General features: G+C 39.6%; 1 protein-coding gene across 1 annotated transcript; it reads left to right on the top strand.

Annotated features, from left to right (window-relative positions):
* Positions 1-11193: 11193 nt before the first annotated feature.
* Positions 11194-12836, top strand: LOC116263897 (zinc finger protein CONSTANS-LIKE 10-like). Its single transcript, XM_031643714.2, has 2 exons — positions 11194-11854; positions 12418-12836. The coding sequence occupies exons 1-2, from the start codon at positions 11303-11305 to the stop codon at positions 12637-12639; spliced, it is 774 nt and encodes a 257-aa protein (XP_031499574.1). The 5' UTR covers positions 11194-11302; the 3' UTR covers positions 12640-12836.
* Positions 12837-22897: the final 10061 nt, after the last annotated feature.

Genomic DNA, 22897 nt, shown 5'->3' with positions numbered 1-22897 from the left:
AGTATGTATGATCTTAAGTGTGTTTTTAACAGCTTGACAAAGAGAAGTACGTTTTGAAAATTATTCCATTGTGTTTTTCCATTAGTGTTTATCTTTCACATGAATTAATATAGAAGATTGTTTGGCAGTTGAAACACTCAATCTCAAAGATTATTGAGTCGTGTTTCACGAATTTGTTTCAATTTTTTAAATAAATTCATATATTGTTGAGTGACGATCCAATTGCTAAAAGAATAGTTAAAATCTTTAATTAAATAAATGCCACTCTCGAGGTACAGATATTATAGAATATTCACAAAAAGGCAGCTAATCTAATCTTTTAGCCATACATTGTGCTCGGCCGACCCATTGCATAACGTGCCTGCTCAGCTTCTCCATCACAAAAGTTGTACGTACTTACACAATTTGTTCGAGAAAGATGGTCGATAATGAAACTTTTGACAATGTGTAAATTTCCAAAATTTTAGTTTAACATATATAACAAATTTAAAATTTTTTACTGTGATCTTTATTAAAATTTTAAAACTATAGTTCAACTGCCGCAATGAAAACTTTTTGTGCTGTTAAAGAGAACTACGTTTTGAAATTATTCCACTGTGATTTGCTGGATCTGACAAATCCTAACCCGCCTCTTAGCTTTTACACTTAAATTTTAAAAACTGATCTCAATAATCTCCACTCAGGCGCATGCATCTGCGTGTTTGAACTCAAGTTCAAATGCTGATTTTCACCAGCAACTTGGTCCAAAACTAATTGATCCAGGAGGAGGCCGATATAAAAGCTTTGAATCATGAAGATCTGTGACTGTGACCCATAGTTAAAAACGCAGGCCTACCTAAACACTCCTATATTTGTGTGTTTCCTTAAGACATTGTCATAAAAAATGCTGTTTTTAAAAAAAAAACACGTATTTAACACCAAAAACAGTTCTGTCGTATAATACCCATATTATTTTCGTTTTAAAAAAAAAACGTCAAAAAACAAAAAATGCGTATAATACCCGTTTAATACTCGTATAATACCCGTATTATATGTTATTTTTTCGTTTTTTCCCGTTATTTTCCCTTTTTTTATTAATTATTATTTTTTTATAATTTTTAAGATGTATTAAATGTTTAATTTTTTAAAAAAATTTGCCGAACTTTTTCCGTTTTATTTTCGATATATAAAACTTTACCGTATTATACCCATTTTTTTTCTCGCCGTTTAATACCCGTCTCCGTTTTTTGTGACAATGCTTTAAGATGATCAATGTGAGGTGAAATAAGCGGTCTCAATATACATGTTCGGAATGTTACAATTTTCGGTAAATATTTTCGATCTATTTGCTTGTTGTTTTGTTTTTAATGGATTATATTACTATTTCTCCTCCCCCTTCAAATTGCAGGCATCGGGTTTTTTTTTAAAAAAAATAAAAAATAACTCCCCTTAAGATTAGATGCTTCTTGTAGAGCAAACTGAATTTTAATACAAAAAAATACATTATACAATTAAAAAAATATTATTTTTGGCTGCATTAGGTAGTGGACCTCGCAGCATGCGTAGACATTCCACCTGCCGACCATTGTGATTGTGCGCCGCTAGTTTTCTGAAGAAACCTTGGATTAATTTCCTGCCAACAGAAGTCTTAATCAGCGTTACAAAGATCCGACTTCCAATGTAATTGGCATTACTTTACTGAAGAAATTTTGACTTGGTTTCCTGTGTCACCAACAGTCTTAATCAGAGTTAACCAGCGTCTTCCATCCTGCGAAAGTCTTTGCAACCCATCCCTTGAAGCACTTCAGTACCTGAAATCGGCTGCATATACGATTAAGTCTGAAAGTTGGAAGATGAAGGAAGACGCCGGTTACGTGGTTCCATTGCAAGGCTGAAACCTACGTCTACGGCAATGAATTAATTTTTGTAGGAGAGTCACCACTGCATACATTTATGGTTTATTTACACCTCTGAACCTTCGCACGACTTCCACAGCGTTTACCTTTACGTAATGTGCAGTCTCGTTATTTCTAATGGTGTCAGCCTTTTTTTTCTTAGTTGGGCGGTCCTATTCTTTTCTGAGAAGATCGGAGAGCATATGAACAAATGGGCAACCTCTTGATCTCAACAGCTTTTTCTGTCTTTCTGGCACTGCTTATCAAGAAATGGAAAAGAAAAGACAGACAGGAAGAAGAAAGAGCCAGAAGAGATACATCTTTTTACATATGATGGAGTATTTATACATGTTTACAGGTATGTACAAGTCCCACAAATTTTGGGATTGAGAGATCACAATCCTATCAGTGATAGAAGAAAGATTATAATTTCTTTCCTTAGATTTTACTTTCTCATTTTCCTCTTTAAAGAATAGAAAAGATTTTCTTGATTCCTTGATTTTCCTCTCCGATATTTTCTACTGATTTTTCTTCATTCTTTTTTAGTAACTTGGGAGAGAACCGCCAGCATGATCACTTCTGATGTACAGTCCCATTACTGTGTTTGTTAGTAGTCCACACTAGTCTTGCCTTGATTGCTGAAGCCTCTGTTGAAATAAATGATTTCCTTGCTTCTTTGTTAAATCTCTGTTTTTTATATGCTTCATGCAGGTTATGACAGGTCGTCTTACTTGAAAATTCCTCATCAGCAGCACCTTTTTCTCACTCTGATCGAGTGTTTCCTTGGTTCTGTAAATCTCAGCATGCTTGGTACTGGGGTTGACTTCGCCATGTGATGAAACTGGACCAACAAGGAGGGTACATATGAATGTACTCATGTTGATGGAAAAGGGAAAACCAGAGGCAGATAAAGCTGAACAATGAGCACAGTTTTGATTTTAAGCATAGTCTATCGGAGTTTTAAAAGAATTTATTTTTTTTTGTTATAATACAGCGAGCTTTAAAAAAATAAAAAAAAATTAAGGCAAATGTTTGAAATTAAAAGAAAAAAACTAAAAATAAGGAAAAAAATAAAATAAGTGAGAAACTAATAACAAAGACAACAAAAGATAAGTAGATGTGCAACTAATGAAAAATAGAAAAATAAAAAAAAAACTGTTTGGCATTAAAAAAACAAAGTGAAAAAAGTTGAAAAAATGCATTTTTTAAGTTATAAAAAGCAATTTAATTTATCACTTTTTTTTTTTGAAAAAGAATGTGTTTTCTATGACTATGCTTTTAAGTAAAGTTGTTGTCCCACTTCAATGACATCCTTACTTCAAAAAATATTTATACAAGGAAAAAGAGTTATTTGCTTCAATTGGGTGTGCTGCAGTATAGTTGGTTACTGTAAAAAGTGAGATCGTAGCACTCAAGTTGTAGAATACTATAACACACCTACGTCTTGACGCAGCTTAAGATTCTAAAAGTAGGGGAAGGAAAGGGCGAGAAGAAAGAGGGAGTTGGGTCTCTTCAATGAGTGGGTTGTTAACCTCCTGCACATTGAAGGAAAAAGATCCTTTAAAAAGTAGAAGATGAGAATTTGTTTATGCTTGTTGAAGATGAAGGGCCAAACTGCTCAGACTAGAAACCTTACCACCTTTGTCATGACAAGAATGCATCTGTCAGCAATGTCGATGTTAACTTTGATGATGGCCAGTATGACAGTGGTTGTAGTGGAGATAGATATAGAAAGAAAGTAGTCATGAATCGTGATGGTTAACTTACTTTAAAAACATAATAGTAGTTTCCAACCAAATATGATTATCTTTATGATCTCTTGGAACAAAAGCCAATTATTCTTCTTTTGTAAACCATTGCTTGATTCATGGACCATTGGCTGTAAATAACATCGTTGAGTGTTTCCATGTGTGAAGGGAAATTGTTATTTTCCAAGCTGAAATCAAACCAAGTATGTCCAGTTTACTAAAAATCGAAAAACTTAAAGAAAACACCTCTATGGGTGTCCAGCTTGATTCCAGAATTGTAGATTCGTTCTTGAATCAGAATTCCTGAATTATGATTCTACACTGGCGGTGTAGTTTTGATTTCAGAAATTTAGAATTTTTTCATCTCTCTGGGGCACATCATGACCGATTACAGAATTTTTAGTTCTTGCTTCACGAAACATATCATTTTCAATTCTGTAATCAAAATTCCACACTATCAAGCACAAAGAAAAAATAGAACTGAAAAATTTTCGTTACAGTTCAAATTTGAGTTAGAATTTTGTTTCGAGATTTTCAAGTCTAGAATCAAAATTCAAGGCCATCAGATGCCCTCTAAAATTGTTTATTGACGTTTAACTGTTAATGGGTGAAGGTTACCATCTCCCCACCTGAAAGTAAACACGAAAAATACACCAGAATCCGTAAATATATGTCGTTTAACTTGCTTCAATTTCTTTTATTAACAAGAATTTCTAATTTAGATACTAATAAAAGCACAACTAATTAAGCTATAGCCGATCATGCTTCAGCATCGTTAAATTAATGAGACATGACATTTACTTTTCTTGAGGGTGTTTTGATCCTTGTATCATATTAGCTCGATCTGATTTGATCAACTATATTGTGATAACCTGTGGTTAATTGATTAATATAAGGCTATTATTTATTATTACTGAAACCGCTGGTTTATGTTATTTTTTAACAATTACGAAATATTAAATATGTTGCTAATTATTGCCAGATAATTTTTATTCTAATAATATTAGTGCATTATTGTCGGTATATTAGTGCTACTCAAATACTTCGCACTTTCATGTAGGGTTATCCCACTAACCGAGCAAGAGCCAAATCCATACTCATGTGTCATATATGATATTTGTCTAAAAATAAATCTGATCTGAATCCATATCCAAATCAGCTCGGATATTTATTTATGTATATCTAAATCCGAATCCAATGGGGTGACCGAATCTGATCCGTTCAATTTGATATCCGTTCAAATCAGATATATTGATATCCCAACCTACTAGTCTCCACTCCAAGCCATTCCGCCAAACCCTAAGAGTGTCTTTTTTGGAAATTTGAGTACGACCCAGCGGTTTTCAAAGCAAACTAAGATCATGATCTCCAAATCTGGTTGCTATTCGGTATGAAGTATTAGCGGTAATCACGCTTAACTATGAAAGGGGACAAGTTCAAGATCCCAGCTCATGTCTTCCCCTTGTTGCACGCCATCTTCCGCAACTTAATGTGGTGTTTGCTTGTTGAAACGCTTCTTTGTCATTTAGAAAACATTTAGATTAAATAGCAGAAGAACTGTTTAGTAGGGCTGCACACGACCCGAGCTCGACTCACTAGTTAAGCGATCAATTTGAAGAAGAAACCGATCAACAGGATCTGGAAATCTGTTGTCTCCTGCGAGCCCCTTCAGAACAGCACCGCCACTTGTGGCGGTGATTAAGCATGGAGCGTCGTTGATTTTCGCCAAATTCCAGCCGTCGCCTCCAAGCGCCACCGTTCGTGGTCCGATCATCCTCAAAATTGGTAGAGATGGTCATCTGGGTGTTACGAATCGAGTGCCACCAAAAGCCTTCTGATCCGACCACCCGATTTCCGGAAAGTCACCAGCCGGAAAACAGAGCAGTGCCTAGAAGGATGGAAGACAGGAAGAGGGAAAACAGGAAGAGGGAAGTCGTCTCTCGTCCAGTCATCGTGGTCCATGGAAGACAAGAAGAGGGAAGACGAGAAATGGAGAAGAGAAGGGCAGCCAGAAAAAGAAAAGAAAGATTATCATATTAGTTTGAAAGACAGAAGCTCAAGACGGGTTTTAACCCTAAGCCGGTGAACCAGTTTCAGGAACCTGTTTATATGATGTCCAGTCGAGTTTAAACGAGTTGAGCTCGTTTAAAGTTTCGAGTTTAAGGGTGAAACTCGACTCATTTATAAATGAGTCGAGTTCGAATCGAGCCCGAGTTGGCTCGACTCGTTGTGCAGTCCAAAAAACGGATTTAATATGCGTTTTTTTTATTTTCTGACGTTTTTTTTAAATAAAACGAATATTATACGGCTGACTGTGTTTTGCCTATATGCGTCTTTTTACTGGACTAGTTTTGTGACAGTGGCTCTAAGAGTGAAGGCCTGGTGAACATCATATACGCTGACGACATCCTTTGTTTTTCCTTAGCTACTTTGTCCTCTGTGCAGTCCATAAATGAAGCTTTCCAGGACCTCTCGGACACGGCTGGCTTGATAGCCTTTTTCAGTTTTCATGTGGAAGCAGGACAGAGTTGATACGATCAGCAGAGCTTCTGGGTGGAGAATTGCAGCACTCCCATCCACTTACCTGGGCCTTTCCCTTTTCGTGGGAAAAAAGCTCACTGAGGCCCTTTGTGATCTTCTTCTTCTTGGCAAGCTATCGATGCTTCTTTCTTGCTTTATGAAAAAGCAAAATCTTGCCTATGCCTTATTAAGGTTATTCCCTCAATACGAAGCTGATTATATGCGCTGTTGGTGCACGATTTTTTCAGTATAGTTAATGATAAAAACGCTTTTACTTCACACAGAAAAAGAAAACTTTTTGTAAAGATAAAATTAAAAATGAAAAAAAGTCATTTCCTCATCGAGGAGAGTGTGTGGACTTGCAGAAGAAGGCATGTCAATTGTGGCTTTGTAAGTCGATGCTAAAAAAATTGGTATGATGTCAAAGATAAACTCAAGTGGTCGCCCTTGAATGGCAAATATCCGCTTCTGGACACACAGGCCCTTGATCAAGGAAGTTCCATCTGATTTTCCAGGCCAGATTCTTCCCCATGCTGGCCTCACTCTTCTCCAGATGAAGGAATCTTTCAGATCCACGGGATGGAGCATAGAGATCTCAGATCTGGTTGAAAGTAACCTGCAACAGATTCAGTTTCGTGATCCTTCCAAAGAGGACAAGCCAGTTTGGCAACCTTGGTCATCCTAGAAGCAGCTGCTGCCTGTATATGGCCTGTGAGAACAGACTTGCTGCTACCCATGATAGATTAAGACACTGGGCTTCCAACTGCCCAGCAGATGCCCTCTTTGCGGTAGACAAGGAGAAGACAGTCTTCATCTTTTCTTTCAGTGCAGGTTTGCGGCGAACTCTTGGCTCAAAATTGTTCAGAAATTCAATCGGAAAAGGCTTCTGCGTGCTAACATTGTCCAGGAATTCAAAAAGTAGTTCTCAACATCCTTCAAAAATGGCTGGAATCAATTGCCCACTTGGTTTTTGGGAAAAGTGTTTCTGTTTTTGTATTTTAGCAGAACTCCAAACATGAATCTTAACAATTGTGAATTTTCTGAGCGGAAGCTTTATGTAAATTAGAATCTGAATCTGAATCCAATCAGATGACATTTTTTAAGTCTGAATCTAGAAGCTTTCAAAGATGTAAGATGCGAGGGTCTTTAGATCAGCAGAACTTGGATCCTCTCCTGTCTAACATCTAAAGTTTATCGAACATAGACTTTTGAATCTCAAATGAACCTAGATAATGAGAGCTGAGACTTGATTTCGAATCCTCTCAGTTTAATTTATTATTCCTTAACCCTCTCAGTCTATTAAATGCAGATGATTTAAAGTCACAAGCATATTCATCACATTCAATAGTCCCACAGTATCCAACCTATCTGTTTCACATATGTGATCACGAATACGTGCATCTTTTCAAATAAAATTGCAAAACCACACCTTCCTGTAGGATTCTATTTGCCACTTCGCCCTAGTTTTTGCTAATATTCGAAACTCACGCTCAATTACTTTTAGCTGCAAGGTGTCAAATATGAGAACATGCTTGGGTCCCTAACACGAGATCTCGTGTTAAGGGTCCACAATGACAAAAATACCCTTGATGGCAAAGCACAAGGTCCTGCTTCTTTGAGGGCAAAATGTGAAATTTGAAAAAAAAAAGAGTTCTTATATTTAAAAGTTGAAAAACGAAGTTTGCTTTTGAATGTTAGATATGTGGGTTTCTGATTAATGGGCAAACTGCAAACAGCGAAAGTTTGTATAAAAAAATTAATTTGCTTGGTCGATATGCAAGACCTTGTCTTTTTCAAATGGCAATTTTTAAATGTATTTTTTTCCTCTCATCATCAACAAAAGAAGGAAAATTTAAACCATTAGCAATTTTTTTATTAAGAAGATATCGGTAAGAGCACATATATATATCTGCATTAAATGCGTGCACGTCATGTAGTGGACCTCCGTCCAAGGTGCTGGTGAAACAACATGTGACTATTGGAAATGAGCTTCTTCTCTAAATCATGTCTATTTTTTTTTCTTCCTTTGTTTAATCATTTTCAAATGGGGGAGACGTATCTGATTATTGATCTAATAATCTTGGATTCATTGAATTGGAGCGGCAAAGAGATCCAGATCTAACTATTAACTGGATTCCGATTTGGTATACATTTTCAAATTGAATCTGAATTATGAGTCCGATATTCAATCAAATATTCCCTACAAAAAATCGAACCCAATTACTTAGAAATGGAGAAAAAAATGGAAAAGAAAAATGGGTGAGAACAAGGGATCTTAACAAAGAAGAGATTCATTCTCTTTATGAAGAGTCTTTTCAGTGAGCAAGAGGGCCGAGGGTCAAAACTAGGGGTGAACAAAAGCCGAGTTGAGCCCAAGTTTAGTAAGCTCGAGCTCGGCTCCACTAATGACACATCGAGCTCGAGAATAGCTCGAGCTCGGCTCCACTAATGACACCTCGAGCTCGAGAATAGCTTGATCGAAGCAACTCAAGGTTGACTCGACAGTTGCGTGTAGAGCTCGAGCTTGACTCGATTAAGGCTCGACAAACTCGTTTTAATAGAATTGATATTCATCGTTACTTGTTTACTTCGAACTTCACTCGATTAAGCTCGACAAACTCGTTTTAATAGAATTGATATTCATCGTTACGTGTTGAGCTCGAGCTTGAGCTCGACTCGATTAAGACTCGACAAACTTGTAAACTCGTTTGAATAATATAACGACTTGATTAAGACTCGACGAACTCGATTAAGGCTCGAGCTCGACTCGGCAGTTACGTGTTGAATTCGAACTCAACTCGATTCTTTGAATGAGTCGACTCATAAACTTGAGCTCAACTCGTTAAGCAAGTGACTCGGTTCGAACTCGTTCACGAGCCGAGCTTTAATGAGTCTAGCTTTGTTCACCCCTACCCTCAGCTCTGCTTGTTTGACCTGCGCTCCTCATAAATTCAAAAGTGAAACGCCATCTCCCTTGACTTTCATGCCACCACGAAAACATTTCCTAGGAAACTTTCCCTCATATACGGCAATTCAATGAGAGGTGAAGAAGCCGGCAGCTTGGGACATGGAAAATTAAGGCAAGCGCAGGTCTTGTGTGGGCAGCATCAACCAGCCGCCGTCGATAAAGGCGAAGCAGGCAGTCGGTTTGTGCGTAACATCTCATCTCCTCCATTAATGGCGAAAACTGATCAGCGTAAGATGCCATTTCAGAGCCGTCCATGATCTGTGTTTGGCTTCCGTCCAACAACGGACGTCCCCATCAGGCCTCATGCAATTGTCTGAGTCTCTGACCACCAGTTCTGACGTGAATATCACGTCAAGTGGAGCTTTTCTATCTAAATATTCTTCCCTTCTTCTCCAACCATGGCCCTTTTGCCTGGTCATTCGCGGCCATCGTGTCCACCTTAAAGCATTCCGGTTTCTGTCTTTGCTCGGCCGCTGCACCTAATGTTTGCTTTACAATGGAAAAGTTTTCACCTTCGTTTCCCTCACTAATCGCAGAGACTCTTGCTCCTGCGAAACTTAAAGAGATCAGTCGTCGGCGTTGGTGGAGTCCAAGCGTTAGGTGTGCATAAGTCACAGAAATCACGTTTTTGTTCAAAAAAAAAATCTCGTTTTATACTTCAAAAATAGATCAGCCGTATAAAAAACAAAAAACAATTCATTTTTAGCATTTCTTATTGGCGTTTAAAATCCGTAAATGTTATTTATGACTGGTCCAGGAAGCATGAAAAATGAGAAACGGCAATCATTCATTCTGAATTGGCGAAATAATGTATTGAAAAGAATTATCGATGTCAATCAACCAGCGAGCTTCTCGAAACTGTTGTGCTTCTGTTGCTTCTTGTTATTAATTGCAACTATAGAGAAATAGTGCGACATTAAAGCAGCTTGGATCAAGGCTGGCACGGTTGGTAGCAGAGGTGAATCATCTTGCAGAAAGGAAAATCTAAGTGAGTTAATGTCAAATTAACCATTTCAGTTTTCAGTAATTTTTTGAAATAACTTAAAAGTTGATGATGCTAAAATGACGAAACAACAGCTGTGCGACAAAGCTACACGCAAGAACCTATTTACCGTCAACCTTTAAACCATAAAAAAAAAAAAAAGTGTAAAGATCATTTTGAAAACCAAAGTGAATAAAAAGAAAAACAGTGCGTGAATTTTGATATTTTTATCAGAAAACTAAGTTTCGGATCCAAAATCTGAAGCATGGGTCCGGACCCGACCCGGTCAGCACAAGTATCGGCGGGTCCCACCGCGGGAAAAAGGAAGTCAGCCGATCGAGCGGTCACCACGTCATCAGGTGGTGACGGGAGATGCGGGGGACACGTGGAAGCATCTGGTGGCTCTCTTCACGTGGGAGGGGATCGGGGCGGGCCAGGGCCACGTCGGAGAGCCGAGTCAAGCGGCGGAGATCCGGAAGGCGATCGGATTGATGCCTTATTGGTGGCGGTCCTGGCGCCACGACGCTGCCCCCACTCTCCGCCACACATTTTTCCTCCTCCAACCGCCCCGATAATTCTCCCTGACCCGATCCGGTCCTCCCAAATTACCCTTTTCGCCTCGGCCTGGAAAAATCCTTCCTCCGGGTCTACGGGTCCGGAATCTAACGCCCTAAGGACGCCGTAGGAGCCGTACGCTGGGGACGTTCACGACGGACCTAAAAATGGTGGGAGGGTGGAGGACGCGGACCCGTACCCGGACCCGAAGCGTCGGGGACGGAAGGAGGACGGTTGGAGGGCACAGTCCATACGGTAGGGCCGGCGGGAGCGGAGCACCTTCTTCACGTGGGGCCCACCTGCTGCTCCTGGACTAGTAAATGCCACGTCGGACGGATCGTCAGCTTCCATCGCCCGGACGACACGTCACCGCTTCGGCTGCGAAAAAATATCCCGAGGGTGTTGGAACCGGCCGATGACCGCCATCCGACGGTCAGAACGGGTCCACGTGGCCAGAGGAGGAGCCGCGGGCACCGGATCTCCCTCGCTGGACTCCGCGCGTATAAAAAGATACCGTCGCCGAAGCACGTAGGTGCTTTTTTTTTTTTCTAAAATGGAAAAATGGAGGATTTTTTGGGGGTTTGCTTAAAGCGAGGTGGAGGCGACGGTAGGCGGGGATATTTCTGAGAGGGAAAAGTTGCAGCGAGAGGGGAAGATGAAGGAGTGCGAGCTGTGCAAGAAGCCGGCGAGGATACACTGTGAGTCGGACCAGGCGAGCCTCTGCTTGGCCTGCGACGCGAAGGTCCACTCGGCGAACTTCCTCGTGGCCAGGCACTCGAGGACCCTGCTGTGCCAGTCTTGCCAGGCGCCCACGCCGTGGCGCGCCGCCGGGGCCCGGCTGGTTCCGGTGATCTCCGTGTGCCTCAAGTGCGTCGGGAGGTGTAGGGGTGAGCCGGCGTCCGACCTCGAGGTCGATAGCCGGGAGAGGATGATCGCTGGAGAGGGGGACGAGGAGGAGACGGACGACGGCGAGGAGGACGATGTTGAAGCGGAAGAGGTGGAGGAGCAGGAGGAAGAGGAAAAGGAGGACGGAGAGAACCAGGTGGTTCCGTGGACGTCTTCGCTGTCTGGGCCGGCGGCGAGCCCTAGTAGTGGGGAAGAGTCTTTCAGAAGAGGCGGCCACGACGGGTGTGCTGGCTTTGGCGCGGAGACTGCGGCGGCCGTCTCGATGAAACGGAAACTCGATGACGGCGATTTCATCCATCAGGTTTGTAGGGATCACGTGCAATATCGATTTTGGGAAAGGGATCGCGAGAAATTAGAGGGAGGGAAGCGGAAGAATGCGGGTTTTTTTCTAAATTTCGGTTGTTATGGGTTTTCTTGTTCCCGATCGGAGCGATCGTCTTGGTTTTCTTGATCCTGGTCAACCGTTTCCCCCAAATCTCCACTTTTGTGCATTTTTGCGAATTTTTCTTCTTTTTGTTATTCAGATTTCCGCCGATCTCGATGATTAATTGTAGGCATTCCACTAACTGTGTTTCAAATTTTGAAACCGTAAATTTACACTTAGTTGTGTAGCATTTTTTTTTTGCAAGCTTGATCAAGATTTGCTTCCCTTTGAATGGCTCTGGAGAATGCTACACGTTTGACGCGTCAGTCAACATTCTTTTTTCTCTTTGCCTTTCCATTTCCCGGGTATTTTCTCCGAAAATCATGTCAAAATACTCTTGCTTTGGTGTTTAGATTTTTCCTGTGCTTTTCCTCTTTTTAGGAATTTGACTAGTTCGTTTTCGCGTCGGCGATCTGATGATTAACGGTGTCCATGAGCAGGAATGGAACGGATGCTCGTCGTCTCAGGCGAACTGCGGCGTGGCGGATGATGAGGCGACGTCCTCCTCCCCAACAAGGTCGCCGAAGGAGCTCAAGATAGTACCCGTCGACAGCGAGGGCGCGGGGAGCTCAAGGAGACTGCAGTCCAACATGCTCAATGGCCCCCTGACGACCGCCGTCCAGCTCAGTAAAGGCCCTCCCCGTCGTCGATCTGACTTCTGATGTCTCCTAAAATCGACTGTAAAAAGAAGCAAAATCCTGGAAGCGTCACACCTTCCTGTCTTTCTTTTTTTTTTTTCTGCCCTCTTCTTTAGACCCATCTAACCTCATCCACCACGCCACCGCCAACGGCAATAACATAAATGTCCGATGAGATTGCAGACTTCTGAAAATGAAAGAAGGGTAAATTTTTATACTTATGATCTCCGTCGTGCTCTACCTTATTCTTCTTTTCTACCATGAGAGAGAGAAGTCAGTCGAAACTTGGAAGTCGTTCACTTGTTCTACTGGTTTGGCACCACCGTTCACACCAAGGGTGCCGGGCGCCTGAACGTTGCGTATGAATCGCTGCGACTCTTCTTTTACTGTTCTGGACTGCCGTGTGCAAGTGTGCTTCCTTTTAGGGTACAAGCGGCTATGGGTTTGGGGATGGGGGAAGGCTTCACGTGGCTGTCGTTGGTCCGCCTTCTTTTATCTCTTTTAGTACGAATTCCTTTGCTTTATTTGCCTCTGCGAATTTTTTCTAGTGTAGAAGGGCAGAACTGCCATTGATTGGTAGAAGGAAGCTGAATCCCAATTGATTGGTCATTGGCGGTCCTGCTATGATTAGTTTAACAGTGGCGCAGGATGCTGTTGTCTGCACTGGGTTTCGGCTTTTGGGGCGCAAACAATCCGCTTCTGTCTTCTAACCTCCAAGTACAGAAGGAATTGGACTCCGTAAGAAACCCACCGTAATGATTGGTCTAATGCGTGTTTCTAGCCATCAAAATGTTAGAAACAAATTATCTTTCCGGAAACACGACAAACTTTTCGATGGGTAACAAGAACACAGTTGGCTGTGCAACTTTCACGTGCCTCTCTTATGTAGAAAGGCATGGTTAAATGAAAGAAATTCAAATTTAAGCATGCTTTTTACTTGCCATATAAAATTGGGTTTGTTGTTATATATTTTTTTCGTGCTAATTCTTTTTCGACACATAATAATATTCATTTGGTAATTGAAGGTCTCATAATTTAAGATTATTGTTTACTCTTCTCTGTGTAAATCAAGGATGTACAGCCCTATTAAAGAGAGAATCATTCGCTCTTTTTCAACCATAATTGTTGTCAACATAATATATATATATATATATATCGGAATGAGCCCTCCACGTGGTCTGCTGTGGGGATACGCGTAAGGTATCAGGGAGAGGAATCTGTTTGAATTGGACAAGTTGGTACGGATAAAAGGGTGATCTACTAATGTAATGTAAATCCTGCTCCAAAACATAAAAACTTTTGTCGTTTGATTTTGGTGAAGAAGGGACCTTCATTAATTATGGTCCTTCAGCATATTTTCAACAGCAAATTCCTAGATTAAAGACACAACATAACACGGGTAGAGGCAGGTGTGTGGACAATTATTGACCTTTAAAAATTCCTTATTTTTATATTGATATTTGTAAGTAATTTTTCACATTTACATATTAATAACTTTTAATTGTACCTAATGCCCCTTAATTAAACCCCACCCGTGCAACACAAACTAACCAAACAAACAAACACAGATCGATCTAAGTACTTCCGTTGCTTTCAGTTTTCCCAATTGAATTTAATTTTTTATACACTTACGGTGTTCTAGATCGTAAGTCCCAACGCTTGGCGACCATGAAAGAGGCCTCGTTCTGCTACTCTTCCCGGGTTGTGCTTTTCGCTTGCATGCGTTTGGTTATCAACCTTTGGTGTTTGTTTGATGCTGATTTTTCCCCTCCTTTGTATCGAGCGGTCGTCCCCTGAACGTAAAACCACGAACGACGCCGTCAACTTATGCCTGCCACGACACCGTCGACAGAGTCGTCGCCGGCGGTGATTCTCTCTATCTCTCTCTCTCTCTCTGGTAGGTCGAGGGTTAAACCCTCGCCGGCTTGAAGCAGCGGTGAGGGGAAGCAGCCACCGAGGGTTGTCTGAAACCCTCAACTCCGGTTTCAGTCCTGAATCTCTCGACCGCCGTCGAGGATTCATGCGATGGCCTGAAACTGAGTTGAGGGTTTCTGTCGAGGATTTCAGGCCGTCGCCTAAAACCGTCGACAGAGTCGAGGGTTTTAGGCTTGAATCTCTCGACCGCCGTCTAGGATTCAGGTAATCTCTCTCTCTCTCTCCGGGCCTGAAACCCTGGACGGATTCAGGCATGAATCCTCTCTCTGGTTGCCTGAAACCCTCGACTGATTCAGGCGATCTCTCTCTCCCTCTCTATCTGTCTGGTTTCATGCCCTCGCCAATGATGGTTTCAGGTCGACGGTTTCATGTCGGTATCTTCAAACCGTCGCCGGCAAGGATTCAGGCCATCTCTCTCTCGCGGTTGAGTCAGCGACTGATTGCTACCAAACGCAACTGCTTCTCGCCTTCATTTCCTGCGCGGATCTACGAACGATCTGTAGTAGAGTTCAGTCGGGCGGGGTCGGATCTCAAAACATTGATTTCCTTCCTATTAAAGATTTGAAATCCATGGTTGAGATATCCGACGTTTGTTAAAACAATGGATTTCACGGTAAAATCGCTGTCAAACGCACCCATGTTCATAAAGAAATCAAATTGGATTTCGATTTAACAACTAACATTCGATCAGATACAGATTGAGATTCAGAATCTAAGATCTTAAAAAAATAATCCTATATTCAATGTTCATATATTTTGAATGTTGGTTCTTGATATATTGTAATAGGATTCAGATATGGTTTAAAAGCTAGATTCAGATTAAGCTATGCATTTAAAAATTGGTTTGGGTGTAAATTTGGATTCAATAAGGTCTATTAGAAAGATATCATTTCACATAAAGACATCCAATGAAACTGGAACGATACACAAAAAATATAAACTGGGTATAATTGAGAATGCTCCTCCGAGATTATTCAATATCATGGTCACTGAAAAAGATAAAGATTCTCCTCAAAGGCGGAGCCAGAAAGTTTCGGCCGAATGGCAATCATTCAAAACTTTTAAGCCCCCAAGAATCACTATATATTATAAAAAAAAAGATTAAGGGGTATTAGCATAAAAAAATACACAAAAAGATATGGTCAACTAATATGTAAATAAGTAGTTTTTGTGGGACTGTGTGGGCAACTGCCCACACGTACCCAGATATGGTGTCACCCTAAGTCTCTTGGACTAAGTTAAAATTCCACATAAAAGATTTCTTCCATTCATTCGCCTGGTCTAAAAATTTTTCCAGATGTGTGAGGTAGTCTAATTCGCTTCTCCAAAACCCCGGTTTGCCAATAAGAAAAATTGATTATTAATCAAAGCGAAAAGTACTTTTTACCAATGCAAAGGAGTTCGTCAGTAAAAGGCTGGAGTTTGTTTGCAGGAGACCTCCGTCTGCATAACTACTACACTTTACTGACAGTTAGGTAAACCAACGAAATACATTGACATCCATGTCTGCCAGTATAAGCCGATGACAATCTAGCAAAACTTTTACTACGGCTCAGAAAACCGTTTCACATTTACCGACGTGTTCGGCAGTTTTACTGACGGTTCTTGTGAATCCATAAGCCTCTCTCCCCTTTTCACAAATTAAATATTTGTCGTTGTTATGCAAATTACTTTATTCTTTAAAGGGATGGCCGATGCGGCCCGTTCTCCATGTGGAAAGGCGCAGAGGAGCGTGGGCATCCCATGGCCCAACTTTATTTAGTTTGGCAAATATCATGTGGTTCATATTAACAATAAGGGCACCATTACATATTAAAATAATGCTCTCAAGGGGGCCTCCGCTAGTGAGATGCGTTCTAGAAACAGGAAAACGAGGACGACAAACTGTTGATCAAAGAAATAATTATTGATCTCTGCCATGGGACTCTGGTTATCAGTGTCTATCATGTTCCTGTTGAGAAAAAGGAGATGCTACTTCTAATTAATATAATCGATTATTGAGAAGGTGGGGGATTTATACCCAATAGGCTTTTTGCTGACAAACATATTATATTCAGTGAAAACAATGGTTATATGGTTACTGTCAGTAAAGCCCGAAAACACGAAGTTACTATTAGTCTCGTGCAAGGAACATAACGTTGCCCTTACCAAGCATTTGATAAGAACAACACTGTGTTCTTGGAGTGTTCTTCCAATGTTTGCTGATCCACCTTCTGCATTTGATGTTCTTCACTTGATGCTTAAATCCAACAAGCAGATGCTAAAAAACAATAGAATATTTTTCTGTAATATGTTTTAATAGGTGTATTTTTATAATGATGTGTCGTAAGAAACACAATGTTCTCGTCAAATGCCCCCCATAAAGGATGACATTTTGTTTCAACTTTCACCAATTTCCTAGAACAATGAAGAACCCAAAAACGAGTTCTTAGTGAATTTGTTAGAGGAAACTACTGCCTCACATTTGTGTGTTAATGGATTCCCCTACAAATTGTACTTGTCGTTATGATACTTTTTTACATGTATATATATATATATATATATATATATATATATATAGAGAGAGAGAGAGAGAGAGAGAGTAAAAACCAATTTTAAGAACAATTCTAAAGGAAGTACTAAAGATGCACTAAAAACAAAATTATGATAAAGTATTTGAAGCGTGAAAGAAACGTGGGACTTTCTTTTTCTCCGATCTTTGATTCCTAAGGTAAGATACACGATTCTGGAGGCTACGGCCTGAGATTTCTCTTTCATTTTGGAATATGGATGGCAGATTGGATTTCTTGTCAAACTTAAAAGGAGAACAAGCAAGATGGCGCACTGACCATGTGTCTGTTCTTCTTCTATTACGTGACCGATAGATTACTTTTTTTACATGTCGGGAAGCAAATCAAGCACCATGAACAGTGAGAGATTCTTCGTTAATGGAGGAAGGTACTCCACTTGAAGCACTAAAGCCTACATTTACTGGAGAAGATCAATTACTATTCAGTCTCTAGTTTGGATCTTAGCTTGTGTACACTGCACATGACATGATGAGCCACTCATTGGATGCGGACTTAGGTCCATTCATTTCCCAAGTGGGCCTTTTGTGCTTACTTTGAGGTGATGTAAGGTAGCTCGTTTGTGGTTCTCTTTTGAAATTCCATGCCTCTCTCTTTTGATTTTTTTTTTTTTTTTTTGTATGAAAAGAGCTGCGAGAGTGGAGGATCATGAATGATGTTACGTACGTTGGCATATCACAATTTTTAATTTCTGAGTGGTCTAAGGATGATCTCATCAAAGAATATTTATTTTTTGGCTGTGTCTTGGACCTGAAGTGCTGGGTCTTTATATATATGGCTGATCTTTTTCTCACAGAAAACTGATACCCTCAACAGCGCGTGGTTTCATGAGAGAAAATATTGCTCAAGTTGGCGGTGCAGATTGTATTGTCCTTATGTGGCGCTTTTTCTACTCCTGTTCTTCTACGTTTTGCTTCACAAAGTGCGGTTGCTGTAATCTGGCAAACAAACCTCATTTTTAATAATCTCAAACCTTGGGACTTAACCCATCTTAAACAGTGTTGAAATATTTTCAAAAAGTATATTCCTCTCTCTCTATCTCTTTTTCTTGGGCAACCTATCTTAAACCATCTTCAATCCTAACCCTGCTATCAGTTTGCGTGTTAAGGGATGCTATCCAGGCGATTTTGATGAGTGTTGATCTCGAGATTAGGCACTATGGCATTAAAGAGTGTTGATCTTGAGACTAGGAGTGCCGCTATGGACGCCAAGTAAACTGGTTCTTCCTCCTCCCTTTTAGATTTTTTATTTTCTGTGCTATCTGCCAACCCACATCAGTAAATGCTCCTACATTATGAGGCATGGCTCCTTTAATGATTTTGAGAGTGAAGCGTGATGTTCCATTAAGATATTGGAGAATTCTTTCACTGATTCCCCATTGAAGAATATCAGGTCTCGCTAAATTCGAATATTTTAGAGAACCTACAATTTTGTCGGTATAAATCTGGATCTTGAAAGAGTTTTGGCCGATGCCCTTTCGTTCCCTCTCCCCCCCATCTTGGGTCTTTAACAATAACGATGACCAATTGAGTCTTTAAGGTTGTGTTTGTTTTAGATACACCGTGATTTCAAATCTATAGATTTAAGGTTGGACTTCTCTTCTCCCTCTAAAATCGGCCGGTTTTTAATATGTAGCATGAATTTAAAATCTTTGTTATTGAGATGTATATCTCATGGCACACTTTTTGGACTCTTCTCCCTCTAAAATCGATCGGTTTTTAATATGTAGCATAAATTTAAAATCTTTGTTATTGAGATGTATATCTCATGACACCCTTTTTGATGCAGCATCAATCTCAGATTGGAGGTTACAACCTAATGGTTTTTGGTTTTTGACAACAATAACGATGACTTAGAGGAAGAAGAAAAGAGACGAAGATGAGTCTTTGGGGAATTAGGTGGATAGCTGTGGGCTTGTGGCCTTCTACAGAAGTTTGGAGTGTTTTCCAGGAACAGGAATATCTTGATGGTGATGTTCTTGCACAGGTTAGGATCAGTGACAAACAATTCTCTTGTGTGTGAATTTGGATTGCACACACGAGGATTTATTTCACGGATGAAAACTCAATTCACAACAGCCAGCATCTGCCGGCAAAACTCAACAATGTTATAGTGACTGCACCCTCATCTCTACAACTGGTGAGTTCTTGCGAGATTTTGTGATCATCTTTCGGCCTTCAGAAGTCTATCAGCTCCATCTTACACACTTGCAATCAGTATGTACACATTGATTACCACTTCGTGTAAAAACCAGAACTAGGAAAGAAATTTTTAGATTGTAGATTTTAGTTCTAACGTTTCTTTTTTCTTCTCTTTTTTGATAAGAACCTCCTTCAGCTACCACATCCAAAGCCAGCAAACTAGCGAAGTATATGAAGCTCTTATTGAACGTTCTAGTTTTGTCTTCAATGTATGGAAAGGTGCCCAACATGGCAAACACATCACGAGGAAATTATGAGATATAATTGCATCTCCTTGGAACACCTTAGGCCAACTGTTTGTGGATTTAAATATATAAAAGCTTAGACCACCTGCTACTTGCTGGTGTCCAGCCCAAATCCAGCATATGCTTCTCTCATAGGCACAGAATTTTCTTGCCAAAACTTTCTAGCGTTTTAAACGGTGAGGCTGACTTGAAAAAAAAAAGAAAAAATACAGTAAATTTTTTTATAAATTAAAAAAAATAAAAATAAAGGGAATATAGAACAAGTGAGAACTAATAACACAAATATCAAGTAGGTTTATAACGAAAAAAAGTTAGAAAATTTTAAAACAGTTTGGCATTAAAAAACGTGAAAAAATGTAGCACAAGAAAACGTGTTTTTCTCCTTTTTCATTTTATTGGTTTTGTCAAAAAATAGTGTTTTCTTAAGTTTTAAATAGCTGATTTACATATCGTGTTTTTTTTTTTAAAAAAAAAACATGATACGTAAACTTTTTTCGAAAAAAAAAAACAACGTTTCTTGTGACTATGGACTACGGACTTAAGATCATATGCTTCTCTTATGTGACTATGGACTACGGACTTAAGATCATATGCTTCTCTTATGCCTTTCTAGTGGGGAGGCCTACCTATGCGCATTGTCAAAGATCATCACAGTTAAACACTTGAAAAGAATAAAGGAAGGGGCTTTCATATCTTAATATATGAAGGCAAGTTTGATTGTCTCTATAATGCTCCACCTATGCACATTGTCAAAGATCATCACAGTTAAATACTTGAAAAGAAAAAAGGAAGGGGATTTTATATCTGAATATATGAAGGTAAGTTTGATTGTCTCTATGATGCTCCATGAGTGTACTTACACGAGGGTGTATTAAACTAAAAAAGCACGATGAAGAAGGTCAGACCTTTCCATGTTGACTTCCTCCACTAATCCCAAATATTAAAAAACTGGTTACGATGGTGGAGGACTAGCTCATGTTTGACTGCCTTTGACATGGTAAAGTTAACTTTTTAGATGAAATAAAAAATTATCCTAGAAATCATTCGTGCCATGAAAGTCTGCTTAATTTAAATGCTCATGAGTTGGCCTCATACTTAAAGAACAGATCCTCTTCTTCCACTGTTCAGGCTTTCTTTCCTCCTCCTCCTTTTCTTCTATTGTATCAAAAAAGTTGCCATTGATAAAGTCGGCTTCCATTTTAGTGGGGGCTACTGTTATTGTGTTTACCAAAGACTGAATAACCCGATTATATTATGCTCAAGAACATTAGTGGGACAACTAACATTAACAACCAAGTTGAGCATAACCGAAGAACAAAAGTTGTTGCTTAAGCTATATCAAATTCAATCATCAAAACAGGAAAGTTGATGATCAACTTCTCTTGAGTTGGATATTTTTCTTCTTTAGTACTGAACATGTTCTAAGTCATGTGAACGGCTTATGGATTCCACATACTGTGTGTCATAGCATCAAATCTATATATGCAGTGCACTCTAAATCATACAACTCAATTTTCAGGAACTAAGGGAAATGAACAAAATGTATAGACGACACGAGTGACAAAAGTCCAAATGCTATGTGTGTTTTACCAAGTAAAAGTTGGTCGTTTTCTCGTAAATCCCTAGAATGCATTGTTTTAGTTCCAAACAACTTTTTTTTTACTCTAAATTCGATGAGATCTGAACCACATCTCCGTAACACCTAAAACAACATAAGCATGGGTGTAAAAGTAATAAAAATGGTAAAATTCACGCAAATCATGTATAAAATTAATGTATTTCATACGTTATCAATCAAGAGCAGGTTCATATAGGTAAGGCACATCACATGTTCGATTATTTCTCACAACTGGGAATCCATTATTAAGCATCGTCATCATGTTTTGACCGAAAAAATTTGTCTCATATTACATGAAATCTATTGTCAATTCAAAAGTCCCTTAAAGATAAAAAGGTTAGTTTTGAATTTTTATTTCACATTATATTGTTATGGATCTCGAGATAGTGAAAACACTTTTACGAGGCTCGTCTAAGCATGGTCTCCATTAGCTCCCAAATATGAGGAAGCCTGAACCGAAGAAGGCTACCATGCGAGAGAAGGCATCCGCAAATATATGGCATCAACACATGGGACATCCCTCATTTGTATGGCTTAACAGTGAAGTAAATATAAGCATGATTTTAGTTATATTCCCCATCAAGGAAGGCATCTATGTAGCGTGCCAGGAAAAAGTCATAAATTGTCTTTTAGTTCGACTAATCGTAAAGATCCTAGACCTCTTGAGCTCATTGCTCATCAGATATGGACACTCGCCCCTGTGACCAGTGAAAATGGTTTGCTTTACTATGGTCCATTTGTTGATGTCATTTCTCATTTTTATTGGATTTATCTTCTTACGAATAAATTTGAAGTTTTACCTATATTCAAGCAATTTAAATTGAATGTTGAAAATGTGTTGATTGCCAAGATCAAACAATTGCAATCCGATTGAGGAGGATGGTATTCTACCACATAACAGTTTTCCATGAGAGTGGTATTAGACGTTGTGTAAGTTTCCATATGAGCAAAAGAGATATGACGAAAGGAAAATGTCAGATACATGCTTGACATTTATGGCCCAAGCAGACATTCCCCGTGCTTTTCATTGCGGTGTATCTAATGAATTGTATGCCTACCAAAATTCTCCATTCCATCACCAATATGTAGAAATTTTATCAAAAACCCAATTTTGCTTTCCTAAATATCTCTGGATGCTGATATTAACCGTCTTCGTGACTATTGGCCTCATGAACTATCATTCAAATATTAATTGTGCATGTTCCTGGTATGCAGCTCAAAGGAGGAGTTACTAATGTTGGCTCCGACATGTGACAAAATTTTCATTTCTAGAGATGTACGTCTATTTTTCTATTAGCCTCTTTGCATTGTTCAGACATGAGCCCTAGCATGCCATCCTCTTCATTGACCACCTCTAGTTTCCCACTAACTTGGCAATAGTGAGCTTTACTTCATGATCCTTAGGCTTCGGATTTCAACTGTACTTGCAACGTGATTAACAAGTCGCAAACTGGGTCTTCCAAATTGAAAGATTCTCAATCCATAGTTACTTGGTATCTTTAGCATATCTTGACCACTTTTGTAAATGTTGAACACTTCTCTTATTGCCAAGCTACTATAGATCTGTGATGGCAAACTGCACTGCCAAATAAGTGTCATGCCCTCCTTCACAATAGCATGGACTTTTTTTTTTTTTTGCTTGATCTGTTATATAGCATTTCAATTGCAATTTGATTTAAAATATGCAATAGAAAGCTGATGTTTCTCTTGAACACT

Source organism: Nymphaea colorata, chromosome 11 (genome assembly GCF_008831285.2).
Source record: "Nymphaea colorata isolate Beijing-Zhang1983 chromosome 11, ASM883128v2, whole genome shotgun sequence".
Classification (NCBI taxonomy): Eukaryota; Viridiplantae; Streptophyta; class Magnoliopsida; order Nymphaeales; family Nymphaeaceae; genus Nymphaea; species Nymphaea colorata.
The sequence above is the reverse complement of the archived record's forward strand: the minus strand, read 5'-3'. Positions and strand labels throughout refer to the sequence as shown.